At 40.2% G+C, this 19,518-nt stretch overlaps 1 protein-coding gene across 2 annotated transcripts in view; it reads left to right on the top strand.

Annotated features, from left to right (window-relative positions):
- DYRK4 (dual specificity tyrosine phosphorylation regulated kinase 4) overlaps window positions 1-10,825 on the top strand; it is a 30,834-nt gene extending 20,009 nt beyond the window's left edge. For both annotated transcript variants that reach the window (XM_086465639.1, XM_009954895.2), the window contains exons 9-14: window positions 1,749-1,830; window positions 3,600-3,772; window positions 4,918-4,978; window positions 5,540-5,669; window positions 10,010-10,164; window positions 10,573-10,825. In XM_086465639.1, coding sequence (XP_086321765.1) covers window positions 1,749-1,830; window positions 3,600-3,772; window positions 4,918-4,978; window positions 5,540-5,669; window positions 10,010-10,164; window positions 10,573-10,808 — 837 coding nt within the window. In that variant the 3' untranslated portion in view covers window positions 10,809-10,825. The remainder of the gene's footprint in view (window positions 1-1,748; window positions 1,831-3,599; window positions 3,773-4,917; window positions 4,979-5,539; window positions 5,670-10,009; window positions 10,165-10,572) is intronic.
- The last annotated feature ends 8,693 nt before the right edge of the window (window positions 10,826-19,518 follow it).

Genomic DNA, 19,518 nt, shown 5'->3' with positions numbered 1-19,518 from the left:
AGCCACAATCTTAAATGCTTGCTATTTTCTGAGATTTCTGAAGTATTTATTTCTATTTTGATTTCAGGTGAATGTTTCTCTTGATTTCTTTTTTAGAAATGCAAATGAACCAATAAATAAATAAATAAGCTGTAAAGTAAAAATGCTAAGGTTGAAATTTTGTTCTCATTTTGCTTAATGTATGTTGACTCAGAAGTCTGAAGAGCACTGTTGGTACCCATTGTCTTGCCAGCCTCTTTGCTAGACCAATTTGCAATGAGAAGTGAGGCTTGCAATATAACAAAAATATCTTAATCAGAAACAATTAGCCCAATGGGAAATCTGTTTCCAGGCAGCCACTGACAAGGAATGAGGTTGGCAAAATCTATGAGTGTAGTCTGTATTTAAATAGAGTAATGTATGAGTGAACATTCAGTGAGTTAACTAAGAGAATTTTATTCTCGTTCTACGATTGTACAGTCTCATGAATTTAATTTACATTGTCTGAAACTCATATCTGTTATTCCATCTGTCTCCTATGATACTTCTCAACATAAGGTAGAGTACAGTTCTCTGGACTTAATGTTGGGTAATCACTGCCCCCAGAACCTGGTTTTGCATTGTTAATCAGCTCACTTGCATTGTGAGAGATTCAGTATTAGAGACCAAGTCTTACCTTGAGCATGAAGGGATAGCTCAGCTGCAGAGAGGATGCTTCTTCCCATGATAGACCCAAGAGCGCTTGGGTAATGCAAGTCAGCCCTTGCCTTGTGTTTCATCAGTAGCAGCTTCTCCCTCCTGTCGTGCAAAGTATTTCCTCATAAGTCCACTAATTACCCAAGAAACTACTTTGTCATTGGTTGGCATCAACTTGGGAACTGCTCAGTCCTTCAAAGCTTTGATGTATAATCACTTTAAAACTGGTTGATAAAGGTAGCCATCTCTCTGCTAAGAAGTGGAGAAGGCTGTGTGATCAGAAAGGAAATCAAAGGAAATGCTTGATTCAGATAGATTTTTAATGACAATAAAATTCAACTCGGCAGAAGAGAGCTAAAAGGCTATGCTTATACGTCAGATCAAATATTCCTGAGCTAGCTGTTTAAGAATCACTTCTCGAGCTGGAATTGTAGGCACACAGTGCTGTATCCATCTGCACCCAGCTAGTATTCCACAGGACCCTACCATTTCTGTTCACCACTACTTTGGGAACTCTGCACCACAGTATCGTGAACTGGAGAGAGGTATGCTTACAGAGAGTCTGGAGAAAGTTGAAATCAGTGGAGGGAAGAACTGTGAAGCACAGCTTGTTCATGGGGTGGGGGCTTTCTGTGGTTACAAAAAAAGATGGTTCCGGTTCATTTAGCACAGCACGCAACCAGGTGCAGTTTGCCTTCTACTAGATTAAAAACTATGAGTTTTGGGGAACGCACTCTGCTCACACAGCATGCATTCTCATGGGCTGTTGTCGTGATAGCGCTGTACACTGCACAGTGCAGTGGCTTGAATTGTACATGAGGGACTAGTGTCCCTGTCTAGCTAACCTTCAAACTGTGTACCTTTACAAATATCCCTCCTGCTTTGGTTGATTGCACATTATTGAATGCCTACTGATGTTAGCAAATGCATTCCCAAGGAAGCTGTAGTTTGATGTTTTTATTATTTATATAAGTGTAAACCCAATGTGTTATGCATTGCTTATTTTCCAAAGTGTTCTCTAATCTAATGTGGTGTTAAAACCTTTTTTCCCCTGTGATTTTTTTTCTCTTTAGGAGAACATATTATTATACCACAAAGGCCAAGGTTCAGTTAAAGTTATTGATTTTGGATCAAGCTGCTATGAACACCAAAGAGGTTTGCAGAAAAGTCAAGTTGATGTAATTTTCTTAATAAGCTTTCTTAATTTTAAACAATGTGGAAAAAGTATTTATTTGATTGAGCTAATATAGTGGCCTAATTAGAATCTGATAAACTGTTCGGTCACTGGTAGGAAACAAGTAAGCTATTACTGTGCTTTTTCTTTGTCCCAAGCTTGATCAGTTCCTCTACTCCTGTTGAAATCAGAATTGAATTTGCAAGAGTGGTTAGCTGAACAGGCCTATGAGGATGATCCCAATACTTCACTTAGCAAGGAGTTTATCAGGTCTAGAGAGCCTTTCTCAGTGGGATGCTTAAAATATAATTGGTACTTTTTGGACTAATACAATGGGGGGGGGGGGGGGGGGGGCGGGAGCTATGCTTTTAGTTTAGAATGTCTAAGTTCAGTTTGTGGGTTTTTTTCCTATCAAAGAAAGATTTAAGTAGAATGTGGAGGAGATAAAAAGAACAACATTTTTAAGGGAGAAATGAATGTATAAAAATTCATGTAATAAATCTCAACATTAATAGACATATTGTAAAGCAATAATGATATCACCATCAGAAATGCAAATATAATCTGTTAAAAAAACCAAACACAGCAACAAAAAAAGAAAGCCAAGAAAGAAATCTACACTGCACTTTATTAACTTAGAAAAACAAAACTAGTCTTAAATGTAATATTTTTCCTATGAAAGATTGATATTTAAGCTGAGCCAAACCTGTTCATCTGTATTTTGGGATTCAGATCATTAGATTTATGTCCCAGTTTTGTAGGGGTGCATAATCATTTTAGGTTTGCCCATATTCGAGTAGAATGTGATCTGAGATGCAGCCTGAAATTTTTGCAGAGAGGAACAAACTGAAACACAAAATGAGTGAAAAGAGAGATGGAACATGACTGAGGAGACTCTTTCAGCTGAAACAAGAAGTAGTACAACCCTCAAAGTGGTGCAGGATTAGAGAGTAGAAAACAAAAAGTCAGCTATTTATTTGTGAAAAGAATGACAAAAAGCAGACAGCAATAATGCAGCTGGTCAAACGCACAAGGGCATAGATTGCCCCCACAGTACTCTCTAACTGTACAGATTTGGTGAAATTACATATTGTGCAGCACTTACTTTTCAGGGCGCTTTCCTTCCGGAAAGATGTTGAATATGCGGGGATGCAAAGAAGTGTAGAAATATAAACGAAGTGACCATCAGAGAGATAGGAGTAAGAAAATAACAGAGCTTACATGCTGTAATCGGGTTCAGTCATCTGAATGACAAGAGGTAAAAGAATTAGTCTACCTACTATGATGAGTATCAATCTTGAAATGAAATCTTTTCACATCTGCTGTAAGCTATAATGCATTAATAGGGAAATCGGAAGGCAGTAGGAGATGTTCCCTAAGTGTCAGTGAAACCAGTATGTCCTACAATGTAAGCCTATGATACTGAAGAGCTGTCGACTAATGCAGGGGGAAGACCTCCAACCAGGAAAATGAACTTGGCGTAAGCTGAATCATAATAATTTCTTTCAGCGAAACTTGTTGGAGAACCATTTCCAAATAGAATAGTGGAAAGAATATCACCCATTGATTTTAGGATGGAAATAGAAAAGACTTTCAGGGCCTACGTGAGCAATCTCTTAATGTCAGCTTATGGACACAGTAGATATGTGATGCCTGAACATCTATTTCACTTTTCTGTGAAATCTGGAATCCACATTTCTGTCCCAATTATGATATTTTGCTTCTTGTCTAACTTTCTGTTTTGATACAGTGTACACCTATGTTCAGAGCCGGTTTTATCGCTCGCCTGAAGTGATTCTTGGTCATCCTTATGCTATGGCTGTTGATATGTGGAGCTTAGGCTGTATCATAGCTGAGCTTTACACAGGTTACCCACTGTTTCCGGGGGAAAATGAAGTAGACCAACTTGCCTGCATCATGGAGGTAACTTTTTGGGTTGTCTTTTGAATTGCATACTCATTTGATAAACTACATTGCCAGCAACAAAAAAAAATCTCAAGAGATAATGAAATAGAATTGTCTATGGGCTGGCTTTTTAGAGGGAGGTTTCTTACAGCCAAATTGTTCTTTGAAAGGATGGGTTCTAATGCAAAACTGTTATTTCTGTTTTGTGTGCCAAACACTGCTTTGTACACTCATTGTCTTGCTTCTGAAAGATAGAATTTTAATCTTGTCAGAATTTGTATGGAGAACTTAGAACAGAAGAAGCATATCTAAGGGGAAGGAGAAGCAATCCAAATTATAACAGGCTCCTTTTCTCTTAGAAGTCAAATATGTGTTGGTCAATTTGGATGTTTTTAGTCCAAACTCCTGCTGAGAGAGACATTTTTGCCAACATTTGAGTAGTCAGCTGTGGCTTTGTCTAGCAAATCTTGAAAACCTCAAAGGCTTGAGTAGAAACCCACTGGGTGACCTGCTCAAGTGCTGCTCTATTTTCCTGGTGAAAAAGTCACCCTGCACTTCTCAAGCCACAATTTGTGGGTGTTGCCCCTTCTTTTACTGTCTACCCCTACCAAGGAGTTTGGCTCTATCATCTTTGTAAATGTTTTTCAAAGAGTTTTAGGAATGTACTGTGACATCTACCTCAGATCACCTAACCAGTGCAAATGTTAGAATAGATGCAAGACTGACCCACTAAGACAAGTTACTTAGTTATTCCATATCAGTCACTAAACTACAACCTGACATTGAACTCAGCCCCAATTTCTGATCCTTCTAGCGCCCTGTTAGTTTGCACAAGATTTTCAAAGAGAGTACCTCTCCATATGGTCTCCTACGACAGCTGTCATTAATAGAGATGCTTGTTCTTAGAACCGTCTGTGGTAGCAAAGATCCCAGTGTCATCCTTTATAAGATCACATTTTCTGAGGGCAGACAGCTCTAAGGAATCCCTTCATTCCTTCCACAATAAATGGCACAAGAAGAAATGCTTTGTAGACATTTCCCAGTAAATTGCCACATTCAAGTTCTTTTTGAATGGAGGGTGAAATACCACGTCTCTCCTGATGGTTGTTACATATGTTTATGAAATGAGAAGTAACTCCATGAATTCATTTTCTGTGTTGAAGGTATTGGGTCTTCCACCAGCCGATTTTATCCAGGCTGCATCAAGGAAGCGAACGTTCTTTGGTAACAGCTTCATGTTGTTTGTCTTCGCTGGATTCCTCCCCGCTAGTTAATCATTAGTTGATAGTACCGGTGGAGAGCAGGGCCAGAGAACCTTAGCTGCTTCTTAGCTGACAAATCTTCTTTCAGGAAGAGGTATTGAGGAGAAGCAAAAGGGTAACATGAAGACTACAAATGAACCTGGTGCTGTGCTCTTCATGTCTTATGGGCCTCTCATTGCCAAGATGATCGGGAAGGGATTGGGAAATCCATTCCACTGTTACTCCTTAAAAATATTATTTCTAAATGGAACATAGTGGGCTTTGGGAAGTAATTTATATCAAGTTCATTCCTTTGCGTATAATTTGGTTTTGTAAATTACACAAAATTAACAAAAAAACCTCTGTGTAGGATGCAGTCTCTAGGATCTAACCAATATTGTTTGCACAGTGCTGACAGACTATCAATCCAACAGGCCAAAACTGCAGTTAGTGGGATGGATATGGGTACTGGTTTTGCAAGTCTCCTAAATACCTGGTGATGATGTTTAACCTTATTTTTTGAGCATGTCTGTATTTTTTTAAGATTCCAAAGGTTTTCCTAAATCCATAACTAACAGTAAGGGAAAAAAGAGATGCCCAGACTCCAAGGATCTAAGCACAGTGCTGAAAACCCATGATGCTGGTTTCTTGGACTTTCTGAAAGGATGTCTAATGTGAGTTCATAGTTTTGACTTATGTGCAGCAGGCTAGTTTTGACTTTGCTTTCATTCTCTTGTGTCTTTAAAATCTTAGTATCCATTGGGGTTTTTTGGTGGGGTGTTTTGTTTTTTTGGGCTAGATTTGGTTTTTTTCCCACACGGTAGCATTTGGATAACTACTATTACTATTCACAGCAAGGAGAAATCATTGCACAGAAAGACTATATGGGATTAATCCAAGGTACAAAAAAAAAGCTGACATCGTCATATCTAAAAGCAGATCTTCTTCGTCTAATGCTGGAAACGAAACTCTAAAAGCAATGTTTCCTACCCATTGAGGCCTTTGTATTAAATCTTTTCTGTTTTATCAGATGAAAGTTCATTCAGATCACATAGATAATGGTAATGCACTGTCCCAAGGCAGTGCATATCTGGAGATCAAAGTATGGTTTTCTACTTAAATCTAACTCCTGCTCTGGTGGAAACCAAGTCTTCCAATTTCCTCCAACTGGAGTTACATTTGGAGCTGACTTGGCTGGCTTGAGTGTCCTGACTGTGTTTTCTGTGCTAGGCCTTGGAAATGGCAATCAGGCGACATACTGTGGAATATGGATGAAAACAGTTCTGCTTCTCTGAATATCTGCTCACAAAGGTCTTGCTCTTTGTGTGCACGTTCCCTTGGGTGAGATTAGACTTTTTTTAGTTCCAATACACTATATGCCTCCGCTTTAGCAGAGGATAAAAAGGCGAAGCACATTCAGCCATGTCCACCCCAGAATCAATGGTATTGTTTGCTTGCTTCTTCTTGACTGTGGCAGTTAGCACGGAGAATTACTTAGCACAGTTACCAGAGTGTTACCCTGTGGTTTGCATGCTGATTTAAACCCTTTTTCTCGTTATCATAGTTATACTTATTTTTCATTGACAGCAGTCACATTGCACTTTTCAAGAATTATCTGATAGACTGTATTTTTCCATCTTTTTGATTGGAATAGATTTTTATAAATCATTGGAGCTCAGTATGTGAGAAGAGTCTAATATGTCTCAGACCCTGTAATTTCTAGGATAAACTGTTGACTTTACTCCAGCCAAGGATTATGCTACTGAATATCTAGTATGAAAAGTGGTCCACAGCTGTTTTCTTAAAGGAAATTGATGATTTGCATATTTTTGTCAACTGCTAAATGCAACTAACATGTAATTGTTAGCAGTCTTCACACAAGGTAGAAATCCCACAGATTCTCTGTGCCAGGAACATTTTACCTAGTGTCACAGAATAACTTAGGTTGGAAGGGACCTCTGGATGTTATCTGCCCACCCTCCCATTCAAAGCAGAGCAAAATGCATCGAGAGCAGCCCTGTGGAAAATGACTTGGGGGTGCTGGTGGATGAAAAACGGAATATGATCCAGCAACGTGCACGCACAGCCCAGAAAGCCAAATGCATCCTGGGCTGCATCAAAAAAAAAGTGTAGTCAGCAGGTCGAGAGAGGGAGGTGATTCTCCCCCTCTACTCTGCTCTGGTGAGACCCCATCTGCAGTGCTGAGTGCAGCTCTGGGGCCCCCAGCACAAGAAAGACGTGGACCTGCCTGCACGGGTTCAGAGGAGGTCCACCAAGATGATCAGGGGGTTGGAGCACCTCCCCTGTGAGGGCAGGCTTAGGAAGTTGGGGTTGTTCATCCTGGAGAAGAGAAGGCTCTGGGGAGACCTTATTGCAGCCTTCCAGTACTTAAAGGGGGCCCACAGGAAAGGTGGGGAGGGACTCTAACAGAAAGTGTAGTGATAGGAAAAGGGGTAACAGTTTTAAACTGAAAGAGAGTAGATTTAGATTAGATACCAGGAAGAAATTCTTTCCTCTGTGGATGGTGAGACACTCGAACAGGTTACCTGGAGAAGCTGTGGCTGCCCCCTCCCTGGCAGTGTTCAAGGCCAGATTGGATGGGGCTTTGAGCAACCTGGTCTAGCGGAAGGTGTCCCTGCCCATGGCAGGGGGGTTGGAATTGGGTGATCTTTAAGGTCCCTTCCAATCCAAACCATTCTGTGATTCTATGATTCTATGAAATTTGGAGCAGGTTGCTCAGGACCTTGTCTAGTTGGGTTCTGAGTAGCCTCTTGGGGCAACATATTCCAATAGCGAGCCACACTCACAGTGAGAATATCAGTGGAAAAGTGGCTATGTGCTTGGGTGGCAAAAGAGAGACACAATTTAGTGTCACCAGCATATCCTCTGTTATCATAAAGTAAATGTGACTTTATAACAAATGAAGGACTGTGGGACAAGCAATCTATTTCATGGCTCAAACACAATCGTGTGTTTTCCAAGGTGGTCAGGTTACAAAGCATTTTACAGGGTGGGACTCCATGGACCCTGCTGATGTGAGGTGTCATTTTACTAATTGGTCTTTTTGCCTGGGAGATGGTTGCTAATGAGGTTTGAGGTTTCACTCATCCATCAAACTAAAAGACTGAGCATGCAGGACAAACTTTTGTCTGGTTGCCTTAAATACTGATCTCTTGCATACGTGCAGTAAGGCTTTCAGGGAGAGTTTGGATACTAATTTGTACTGTGTAATGGCAGCAGAAGCTGGTCCAATACCTTTTCCAGTGTTACTTGTATCATATGCAAGGCTAATATTTTGTGTCTTCTTTAGCACTGACTATAAGTTTCTTTTAGAAGTTCAGTAGTACTTTCCTAAAGAAATCTATGCTAACTTGCAGTTACACAAAAAAAAAAAAAAAATCCCTCTGTTTCACAAGAAGGTTGTTTCTAACGTTCCATGTTTGCTAAATCTGTATGAATCATTGATCCATTTTGTTTGCTGGCTGAATCAGAACATTTAGAAACTAATTTCAGTGAAGCAAAAAATCCCTGTAAACAAGTAATTTCAGGTCACACAGGAAAATATATATTATATGTTGGGGTTGTTTAAATTTTCAAAGGAATGAAGTAAGGCTTGAAATGAAAACTCTTTTTGAGACAAAAAGAATTGGACTATTTTGTCTTTTCCAGTTGTCAATCTGTATCTGTTCAAAGCAGCCTGATACATTTGCCATGACTTCACAAATAGTTTTGTTCAACTCATATACACCTGTTTAGCAGATGAAAACAACAGACAGAAAAAAAAAATCACTCAGCTCTTGTTATGACAAGAATCTGTTTGTTTTCCTACATTATTTCGTTGCAGTTCTGGACAGCATTGAGCTTAGACAAATCAGAACAAAATAGTCTGCAACTGATACAGAGATTACTAACAGATATATTAGTATTTGTATGAATGCAGTACCAATGTAAATGTATGTGTGTTTGAGCACTGTAAGAAACAGCAGAATAGGGTTTGAAAGAATGATATGTACTGGTAACAAAGGACACTGCTCCCACCTGTAAAATTGAGGAGTGTGTTGTCTGTGTCACAGCTGGGGAGCCTGCACTCTGGTGAGACCACAGCACAGGAGACCAGCAGTGAAAAATCTCAAAGCTCACAGCAATTACATGGCAACAAGGTTGCAGACTATCACATATGCCATTTACCTTTCTGTTAGCCCAAATGGAAAACAAACTTATACTCCAAAATACAAGGAAAAGCAAACTATAAGTGGTTACATTGCTTAACATTTATGGAGACTGAAGTCACCAAGGTTCTGATGGCAGGACCATGCCCAAACAGCAGGTGACTCCTAAAGGAAATAAAAGGTTTGTCTAAAGAATGGTACATCATTACCAACCAAGAAGAACTCTAGAGATTTGATGAGGACTCAGTAGCTGACAAGCCTTGTCCCCTGTATGGCACACAAGTGGTCTTGGCCAGAACACTTATCACCTGTGAGTGTGTGGGTGTGAAATCTGAGTGAATGAAACCTGTGAGAGGATAAAGTCAATGTAGAGATTTTGCAAAAAAAAAAAAATCAGCTTTCATTTCCATAAGATCTCACATAAGTTTTGTTACACTAAGTCTTTACAGTAGTTTCAGATGCAATTAAATTAGGGAAGACATATATTTTAATTAATTACCCTATGTCTCATTTACGTTCCCTTTCTTGGAGCTTGCATTGGCAGAATGTGAAAACCTTGAAAAAAATATTCAGTAGGGTCTCTACCCTAATAACACTGTGAACTGCATATTAAAAATGGTTTGATGCTGCAGAGGGTTTGATCAGCAAAGCACACAATACTGAAGTAAATAAAAAGTTTGGAAGGATGGAGAAGATCACATAAGGTTTTTCCTTGTTTTCAAATTCTTTTGTTTCAAAAAATGTCCTCATGATCTGACTTTCAGAAGACAATACTGAATCTTTTGGCTTAAACTAATTTTCAGTCAGAAACAGTTGAATAACTATTTGTCTACCATGGATTTAAGGTGGGAACCTGCCCTGCGCATGACTCCTGATGAAGCAATGAAGCATGCATGGATCCAGGAACCACAAATATACAAAGCAAAGCAGAAAACACAGAATTCAAGGAAGCTGAATGATGGCTCTTTCTCTACACCAGAAAAGAAAAATGAGAATATTCATAAGCATGTGTTACCTGGAGAATCATCAGTGTTTGGTATTTCTTTATATTTAATATCATCTGTCTGAAGTAAGGTGAGGTGATAATACACAGTGTGCACATAACAGATGGTCACTGGAATGTGGTGGATAGAGCCACTATTTCTCAATTCTGTAGAAGCACATTCCTTATGTTTTATGGCAGCTGCCAGCAAGAAGACTGGCAGTACTAAAGATTCACATAGAAAGATCTTTTCCCTACTGACACTAAAACAGTTATGATATCTGACAAAAGAATACATCAATGCTGGTTACAAAATTCCAGAGAAAATTTTCAACTGATTTTTTGTGAGTTTGTGGTGAACGTGTGTTTACCTGCTGTTAAGTATCTGCAGTCTTACCCTATCTTTTTATTTATTTATTATTATAGAAAATATCTGGAAAGATATGACTGACAAAGTGAAAGATGAACTGGCTGAAAGACCGACTCCCACTGTGCCCTTCACAGGCACAACAGAAAATGATGTGCAGAACACAAGGAGACATGTTATTCCAGAGAAACTTTTGGAAACCCAAATGGAAAAGCCTGTAAAAAATTATCAAGCAGAACACAGTGGTGAAACAGCTCTTCCAAAAAATTCTCTTTTTTTCCCACCAATAAAGTAATACACAGCGTAAGTGACGATTGGTTCAGTTGCATACCTGGTATATTTTGTAGGTACTCAGGAACATAAGCTGTATGTTCTGTACGTGGGCTGTGCACATTGTAAGTATATTTAATGTTGATTTTACCCTGAAATAGTCCAGGCCACCAAAACAGAATTTGAAAACCATTCCTTTTCTTCATCTACATCCTTATGATTGGAGATCCTTCACAACTAGCAGCAATAAAATGGAGACTGTAGAGGTGGAGAGTGGCTTATTGTTGATGTTATAAGACTTTTGAATTTTAGATTTTCCTGGATCTCAAAGAACAAACGCATTGACTGAAGAATCTGAATCCTTTCACTCATATCAGCATAAATCAGGAATAATCCATGGATAGGATTGCTGGATTTATTTCTGTATAAAAAATAGGAGAAATCAAATCCAGCATCTTCACTTTCCTCCTTCTCTATCTCCCTCTTTTTTATTGTGAAGCATTGGATGGAAACAATTGTCACACCTTCTTAGCAGATTTAGAAATGTAAATTATATTCTTTAGCTCTTTAGCAGCAACAAAGAGTGGTATTCTGAGCACACTTCTGCAGGGACTCCACTCAATATTAATTTCAACGAGAAAGATGGATTAAAGTAAGCTATTTTGATTCAGGAAAACTGTCTTCCACAAGAAGTTTAATTTAATACTCTGAAAAAAACCCGAATTTCTATGACCCCTATGATTTATATGTTTTCTCAATTTAAACATTTAACTCTTTGGACAATAGACTGTCTTTTCGTTGCATTTGTAAAGCACTCATTTCATTATGACTATTATACTTTACTGTGGATTATAGATAGTACCACAATTTAAAAGGAAATAACGAGGAAATTGTCCTACAAAAACGTAGCTGCTACTGTAGTAGTGATACTGCGGTAGTCCCTAAGGAAATAGGTGTTCGTAGGTGTTAAGAGTCACCATAACAGCAAATTCTCACAGGCTCTGTGCAAAAGAGAAACCCAAAGGATATGAAAATGGTCTTCACACAGTTCTAATATAACAACAAGCCATCTGACAGGGTACAGAGGTGAGTGCACAACAAAAGAACCATAGCAGGTGTGCTCTCCTACTGAATAGAAAGTTAATGGTAACAGTCTCTTCAGAGAAAATGGACTGCACAATGCAGTGTGACCATTCTCTTGGCTTCAGGCAAATCCTGGGAAACCTGGAAGATGAGTGATCTGAGAAGGGCAATAGCCCATTATTAAGTGTAATGAGCAGTGAATTATAAGGGTATTTTGGCAGACAAATATCATCCTGCTGTGATTCAGACATTACTGACAAGCAGGCCAGCTTGCAGTATCAGAATTGTCTGCATCTCTAGCTTCAGAGAGACTGCTTTGCAGCTGAACCCTCCTAGAGACTGTAAAACGCTCCCATTCATGACCAGAATGATGTACCAGGAAAAGAGAGTTCTGTTATGCACTGCATTTCGGCGATTGCACAGAATACCCAGGGTGGGTGAGCATGGGGGCAGAGCCCTTACCACAATGCACAGAGGAGTCCCACCCCTGGTGGGAGCTGAATGAAGGAGTCAAGCTCATTGTCAGTTTTAGGGAATATTCTGATAGGTTTTTGCAGATATTTGGAAAATACTTTGACTGTTTGTTTGCAAGTAACACACAAGATAAGAAGCAAAGAAAGGATTTATGTTTCAGTGCAAGGGTTCAAAGTGGACCAAGAACAGCAAGACCACATAACATAAAAGGTCAGATTCTTATACCTTTGGAACTATAATTTGTATTGCCTTACAACTTTATGAGTTGCTGCTCGTTCCCCATCTCTATTGTGGTACATTCACTTGACTGCTTTGGCGTCTCAAAGTTGAAGTACCTGACTTCTCACAATTGTGCATTTGTGTATTTGTCTGCTCTACCTCAGAGGCAAAGTTTGGGGTCAATTATACCGAGTCATTCTTGATAGTATTGCTTAGTCCTAATGAAGTTGTAAACCTTATTTGATGTATGGGCTTATGTACTCAAGCCACATATTCCTCACAATTAATACATTTCAATAGCTTTTTGTAGTAAGCAGCACCATATTACTTCTCACAGCACATGCTGATAGGTTTTTCAAGGCATTCAATGTTGAGGGAAAAGTGACAAAGCCACCTGAGACTTGAATTCAGTTTGATTATCTTTCTATTCATTGAAGGCAGACAGGTGGCATTTCACCATAGCTAACTGGCTGCCATGTATTTTCTGTCTTCCCTTTCTTGCTCACCTGCTGTTCTTTTTTAATTCCTTCAGCTTGCACAGTGATTTCCACCTTCAAATTCTTTCCTAATAAGGGCTCTTTTAGATAACTGTCGGATTTTTTTTTTCAGAAATGACAGAAATAAATAGAAATGACTTAGCAGAAAGATCTAGCCCTCAGATATCATCACTGCTTTCACATTCCTCTGCAGAAACAAGTAGATCCATCAGGTATAGGTAGCATCCTTGGCCCTGTGCTGTAAGAGGACAACCTTCAAAATGTTGAGAACAATCATTTGACTCCCACTCCGCTTGAGCTACCTGCAGACTGGTAATGACAGACTCGTAAAGAAAAGAAACACTGATCAATTTACTTAATTGAAAAACCCAAACCATATATCACATTTTCTTTCTGTATGATGTAGTGTCACTTTTTAACCACATTTGCCAAGAAAATTAAGTGGCTGCTTTCTTGTCTGTGTCTGTATGTTGGTCTGCCTGTCTTCGAGTCGGTGTCCGCTTCCCCCATTAGCTCTTCAACTTAACAGATATCATCTGAGGTAGGCATAGGAACAGTGTTCTCAAAGGTATTTGCTTCTGTATGCTACAGTTGATAGAGAAGTGAGACCCTATTAGCGTTACCAGTGAGGGAAAGGCAGGAGAATATGGTTATGGCAAGTTCTGCTGGCCCACTGAGCAGCGTGAGAGCGCTGGCAGCCCAGGGAGCACACGCATGCTTCTGCATCACTGTAAGGATAAGCTGCCCTTTGACAGGAGCTGGTCATTAGGGAATGTGGGACATAAGAAGAGCTGGGCATTTTACAGCAGAGATAACTGATTGGGGGTGTAAGGCTAGAAGGGGCATGGTATGGAGAAGTGCTAGGAAATCATGTCATTGTTTTCAAGAGAAGTTGCAGGAACCAGCACTGTTGCAACAGTGGGTATTTACAGGATGTCAGACACAAATCTTCAGGAAATCCAGCTGTGAGAACCCAAAGGCTTGGTGAATAAGATGTTATACCTCTTCTGTCTTTGAAGCCTCATTAAGAAAATGTTGTCTGTAAAAAAATAATGATAATGTATGCTCCTAGCCTCGCTGCCTTTCTGGAATTGAATGCATTTTGCAATAATTGCACTTCACCACCCCTCCTAGGAGGCTGCCTAAAGTGTAGTTGCTGTAAGTCAAACACACAGTCATTACCACAGCCTACACCAGACTGTGGTGATCCAAACTCTAAGTCTCTAAGTCTTCCTTGTGTTGGATCCTGAAGTTAGTTCTTTTATTCAGGGTCCATAAAGATATCGTCTACAACCACCCTGAAACACCACAATCCAAATTTGCACGATGCAGAGGTGCAGCTGATTGTGAGGTGTCGCCTGAACGCTATTTTGGATCCTTCATTAATGTTTCAATGCCATCTAGTGTCACTACAGGTTGCCTGTATTCAATTTTGAATGCATTGCTGATGGCTTTTATTTATCACCTCCCTCCTAAAAGAGTAGTAAGTCCACCAAATACAGCTCATAGAGCAACGTGCAACAGCGGTGAGGTCCCTGTTTATAACCAGAACATTGTATCTCTACCTGGGAACAGAGTGCTTCAGGGTTATACCCCGACCCAAATAACAACAAACCAAAAAAAAAAAGCACCCTATGTTATATAAAGGTAGAGTTGAGTCATGAGAGTGCAGCAGTGTATCTGTACTACACTGAAAAAAGGATGAGTTTAGCAACTACTTCACTGAATCAATGCAGCTAAGAAGCTCTCAGAAAAAAGTACAAGAAATCTAAAGCAGAGATATTGCAGCTTTCTCCCCCTTGCCCCTGTTATGCATTGTTTTGATTTCACAGTGCACGATGTACGTGTAACACGCTTTGACTCCTGTAACATCTGTGTGGTTAAGCAGGGATCATCTACCCTGGGGCAAGATGCTAACCAGGAGTATAAAGTATTTGTAATGCTGGCTTTTATCTATTTATCAAACATTTAATGTTTGTCAGACTGGATGGATTAAAGCCATTTGAATTTTTCAGTCTGCAGAGAGACTTGACAGAGAAAGTGAGAGATTGGTTACATTATTTCCAGATTCTTTTTTAAAAGCAGAATTGTCATAGTAAAATCATTGGTAGGCCAAATGAATTGAAGAATTACGGTAATTTGTGAGAGGGAAAATTTAGGAAGATTTAAGCTCTTAGAATTAAATTTTTCCCAGCTGTGTTGTCAGCTCTGTGACCTTCTGCTCCAAGGATATTACCTGCATGCTGTGAGAACCAATCACTTGTTTAACAGGTGTGTTGATTAGACAAAGCACTAAGAATTGTTTCCAACGAAACACACAGTCTTGTCTTTTACTTGGTTGTAGCTTCTTTGTATCAGCACCAGTATCCACATGGCACTGTACTGTATGGGGTGGACATAATGCAGATTATACACAGGGAACTAGATTGCACAATAAAAAAAAAGCTGTTACAGTCATTCTTTATCACTTAAGGACATTAAAACTACTAGTTCTTCACATCCGAAAGGCTGATCATTGACTGAATTGTTACTTCTGCTAGAAAGAAACAAGCAATAATGATCTCCAGTGAGATCCTGGGTGTTTGTATGTGTAGACAGGTTCCTGCTTCATGTGGCGTGGCCAGAGTCGCGCGTCGGGAGACACTTTTCATTCTCACCATTCCATGCCTATTTCCACACAACACACTGCTCAAACAACCTCTTTGCTTCTTCTCATGATCCTCTTGCTAGAAATGAAACTCCGGTTTTGCTGACTGTCCAGGTCTGTGATCTCCACAAGTAGAGACCCTCCTAGTTACTCCTGGTCTACAGTGCAAGGGTTTATCAGCAGGCATAAATTTCTGTGGTTATAGGTGTGCGTGTGCCCTCCTATTTGTTATGTGAGATAGCAAAAGCCAATTTGTCAGCCTGGGAACTGGTCATCTTTGACCTTCTATCCTTCGCAGTGATCTTAGCTTTCAAATGACAAGTCTATCAGCAAAATTACTATGTAGACATTTTATTGTTTATATCTGTTCCAAAAGGCCTTTATCCATAACCTATGATGCCCCTGCCTTTGACAGTACTTCTCCCTTTGAAGCTTGGGAAGGGAAGGGGACAAAAGAACTAGAGTCCTACAATTCCCCCTTCCCTAAGTATCCTCATCTGCTCTTGTACTCTCTCTTTCCCTCCTAGCCCACTTGGCAAATTACTTAACATAAAGAGAAGAATCACTTCTCTATCCTCAGAGTTTTGTTCAGGGCATCCAGGATTTTCAGCCTGTGAAGAAAGAGAAGGCTTTTCACAGCTGCAGTGGGACAACTGCAGAAACAGAAGTATTTGTGCAACACTGCAATGGAAAAACAAGTCAACAGCAGTGAAAGAGCTGAGAAATGATGTTAAGCTAAGATGAAGTCCTTACATAAGGTAGCTCATGAAAAAATCTCCCCTGTGCCAGCACCCTTCCTTCAGGATTGCATGCTTTACTCCATAAGGAGCCTGTATCTCCTCTGCTATGGGCTCCTCATGATTTGGTAGAAGCAATCCTGCAGATGTGTGGCAAAAGGTAAGTCAGCTTGGCATAATCTTTCACAAAGTCCACAGTTTTTTGAAATCTAGAGGATCTGGAATGGATCCAAACATGGAAAAGGAGGGCTGTCAAGTGCAGTGGTGTGTGCTGCTGAATGCAAGGATATTTTTAGCCTAGTTACTAAAGGTTCAAGTTATCACTCTGTAGAGTATCTGTCTGGGGATCAATCTCCTGTCATTTTTAAACCTGACGGTTAATTTTACTCCAAATAGTTAGCATAATATAATAACATATCATACAATGTCTTATAAGAGAGTATCACTTTTTTCAGTATGATATAGTACTGTGCAGCACACTGCAAAGCACAACAATCTAAACTGCAGCAGCTCATAGTGCAATATGATGCAACATAATGTACTTCCCAAATGAAGGTAGTCATGCATTATCTCAAGGCCTTTTAGAGGACACAGTCATTGGGAAGGATGGAGATGGGGAGGAACAAGAAGTATTTGTCATACTTGAAGCTTGAACTGCTGAGAACTGGGAAATAAAGTTAGTAAATTCTCTAATGCAGCCTTGCTTCTGCCCTTTTCAGCAGATAAAGGGAACACATCATTAATCTACACTTTCACACGTTACCAATATGCCTTGTTCAGAGAACAGGAAATGTTATCATTGCAAGCACTGTAACAAGTTCTATCAAGCAAATCTTGTTCTAGGAATGAGGCACAGAGTTGAGCTGCCTGCACTTATTCTAAGAAAACCTTGATTACCCCACTGATAATGCCCACTTCCTGCCAGTGTTTACAACCTATTCATTTTCACCCAGGGCATTCCCTTTCCCACTGTCCTTTTACTTGTCTTTCATTAACATCCTCCTTTTATGTTCCCTTGGGTAATACAGCTAAGACCTTTCAAAGGAGGGTAATGAATCGATGCCAAAACAGCATATATTCTGACATTGCTTCAACTGTTTTTGAAAGGAATCCTATGCTTCTTACCCTGCACTGCACCAGGTAGCTGTTAAGCTGATGAGACATGGGGGCTGGAGTTGACTATATGTCATAGACATGTGTGCTGCCAGCAAAGGGTTTCAGCACTGGAGCCTTCAGAGTCATTTCAAAAAAGTTCTGGGCATAGCATTTTCATTCTTCTTCATCTCCTGAGTTTATTGTACACCATCGTAATCCCCAAAGAGAAAACTCAGTGAAACAGCACTGCTTTCCTCCTCTCTGTGTGCCTCTGTGTGCTGCCATTGCACCCTGTGGTTCTGACTTTCCTCTTTCTTTTCACACTTGGCTCTTGTATGAGCACTTAGTTTTTTAAAGGGAGCAGTTTTTATCTGCTTTCGTCTACTCAGGTTGTCTCTAATTTTGTAATCTTCTTTGGCATATTGCTCACTGCCAAAGATATCTTCCTGTTCCTGGATATCTCTCCCACGCCCCTCAGCAGTGGCACACACACACCACATCCTGCTCCATCAAAGAAACCATGCAATTCTAATCTTTGTTACACAGCTAAACCATCCCTCCTTGTAATCCCAGGATACTCATGTCTTCCAGTATCATCTCAACTGCATCTCCTAATCTCACGCTCCCCTTTCCCTCACGAGAAAGGGATTCTCTGCTTAAAATAAAATGTCTCACACCACCAGGTCTGCAAAGCACCCTAAAGCAGCTGCGCAAATTCCCTTCTCTTTTTTCCCACCCCCTTCATCATTAACTATGTCTTTTGTTCTCCCTACAGAGAGGCTGAAGTCTCTCAGTTTTGATATGTTTGTGCTTGAAATATTTACTTTGCACTACCATATCCCTCAGCCCTGCCTGATTCCCCCAGAACAGTGTCTTTGGCCTCTCTGGAGTAGAGAGAATGTAAAATGTTGGCATTGTATTACATAATTCACAAAAGAAACCACAAATAGACTTGCTGTCTATGGCAGGAGTGTCAACAATGTAACCAGGGATCAAGCAATCTGTATGCAATTTAGTTAGTTAAAGTCCCTGAAGATCAGATTAGAGATCTCTCCTTCTCCGTTACTCATCTGTTCTGTGAGCACTTGTCTCAGCAGATTAACACAAACAGGCTTTTCTAGGCTTTCTTAGCAAGTAAATGGTAATAAACCACCATGTCTTTCAAAATCCACAGACCCGGGCTACGTTTTGTAGTGAGTTATGCAACTGGGCAAATTGGAGATGAGATGCACAAGGCAATTCCTGGCAGAACCAGTTGGAAACCTACTGAGACTCGCTGTTTTTCATATCATTACGCTGAAAGGTCTCAGGCAGGGCAACAGATGACACCCTTTTCTCCTTCCACTCACTCCCACCAAGGTATAGTGTATGGAGCAAAGAAATTTTTCTTTTACTGTTCCACTACAGTCCAGATTGCTACCACAGGAGCCCTTTTTATGTGCCACAGCACCTTCCTCTGGTAAGCCATGGCACTAAGACTCACCAGCCCATTTCGAGCAAACTTGCCAATGATCATGATACCAGACAATAAGGTGCCATAGTCAGGGTTCATTTCAGCATTTGCAACAGAAAGGCAAGCTAGTCAGGAGAGCCACTTTTCCTTGGTGAGAAGAGCCAGCATTCAGCCATCCTGAGGAGTACTGGGTAGGAGGTAAACACTTTGTTGCTTTTTTTTGGTTGTGTAGTACAAAACAGCTATTAAAAATATCTAATGGGATTGCCTAGTACGGTTTCACTGAGGCAGGGTGCCAGGGCATATTATGTAAAGAGTTGATCTTTCCTACATGTTAAATAGGATATAGAATAGTCAGTTGCCACTCCTCCTTTCTGGCAACAGGCCCACCCTCATGCACTTCCATATAAACTGGGCCCCTTGTAGCAGAATAGCTGCCCAAGGTACCAGCAAGACTCAGAAACTGCAGTGATGCTGTGGATGATGGCAGTTCTCTTCTCAAGAATCAAGGGTATGCTCCTCCTCTTGTT

Source organism: Leptosomus discolor, chromosome 1 (genome assembly GCF_034619465.1).
Source record: "Leptosomus discolor isolate bLepDis1 chromosome 1, bLepDis1.hap2, whole genome shotgun sequence".
Taxonomy (NCBI): Eukaryota; Metazoa; Chordata; class Aves; order Leptosomiformes; family Leptosomidae; genus Leptosomus; species Leptosomus discolor.
This window is presented reverse-complemented; position numbering and strand designations above follow the sequence as displayed.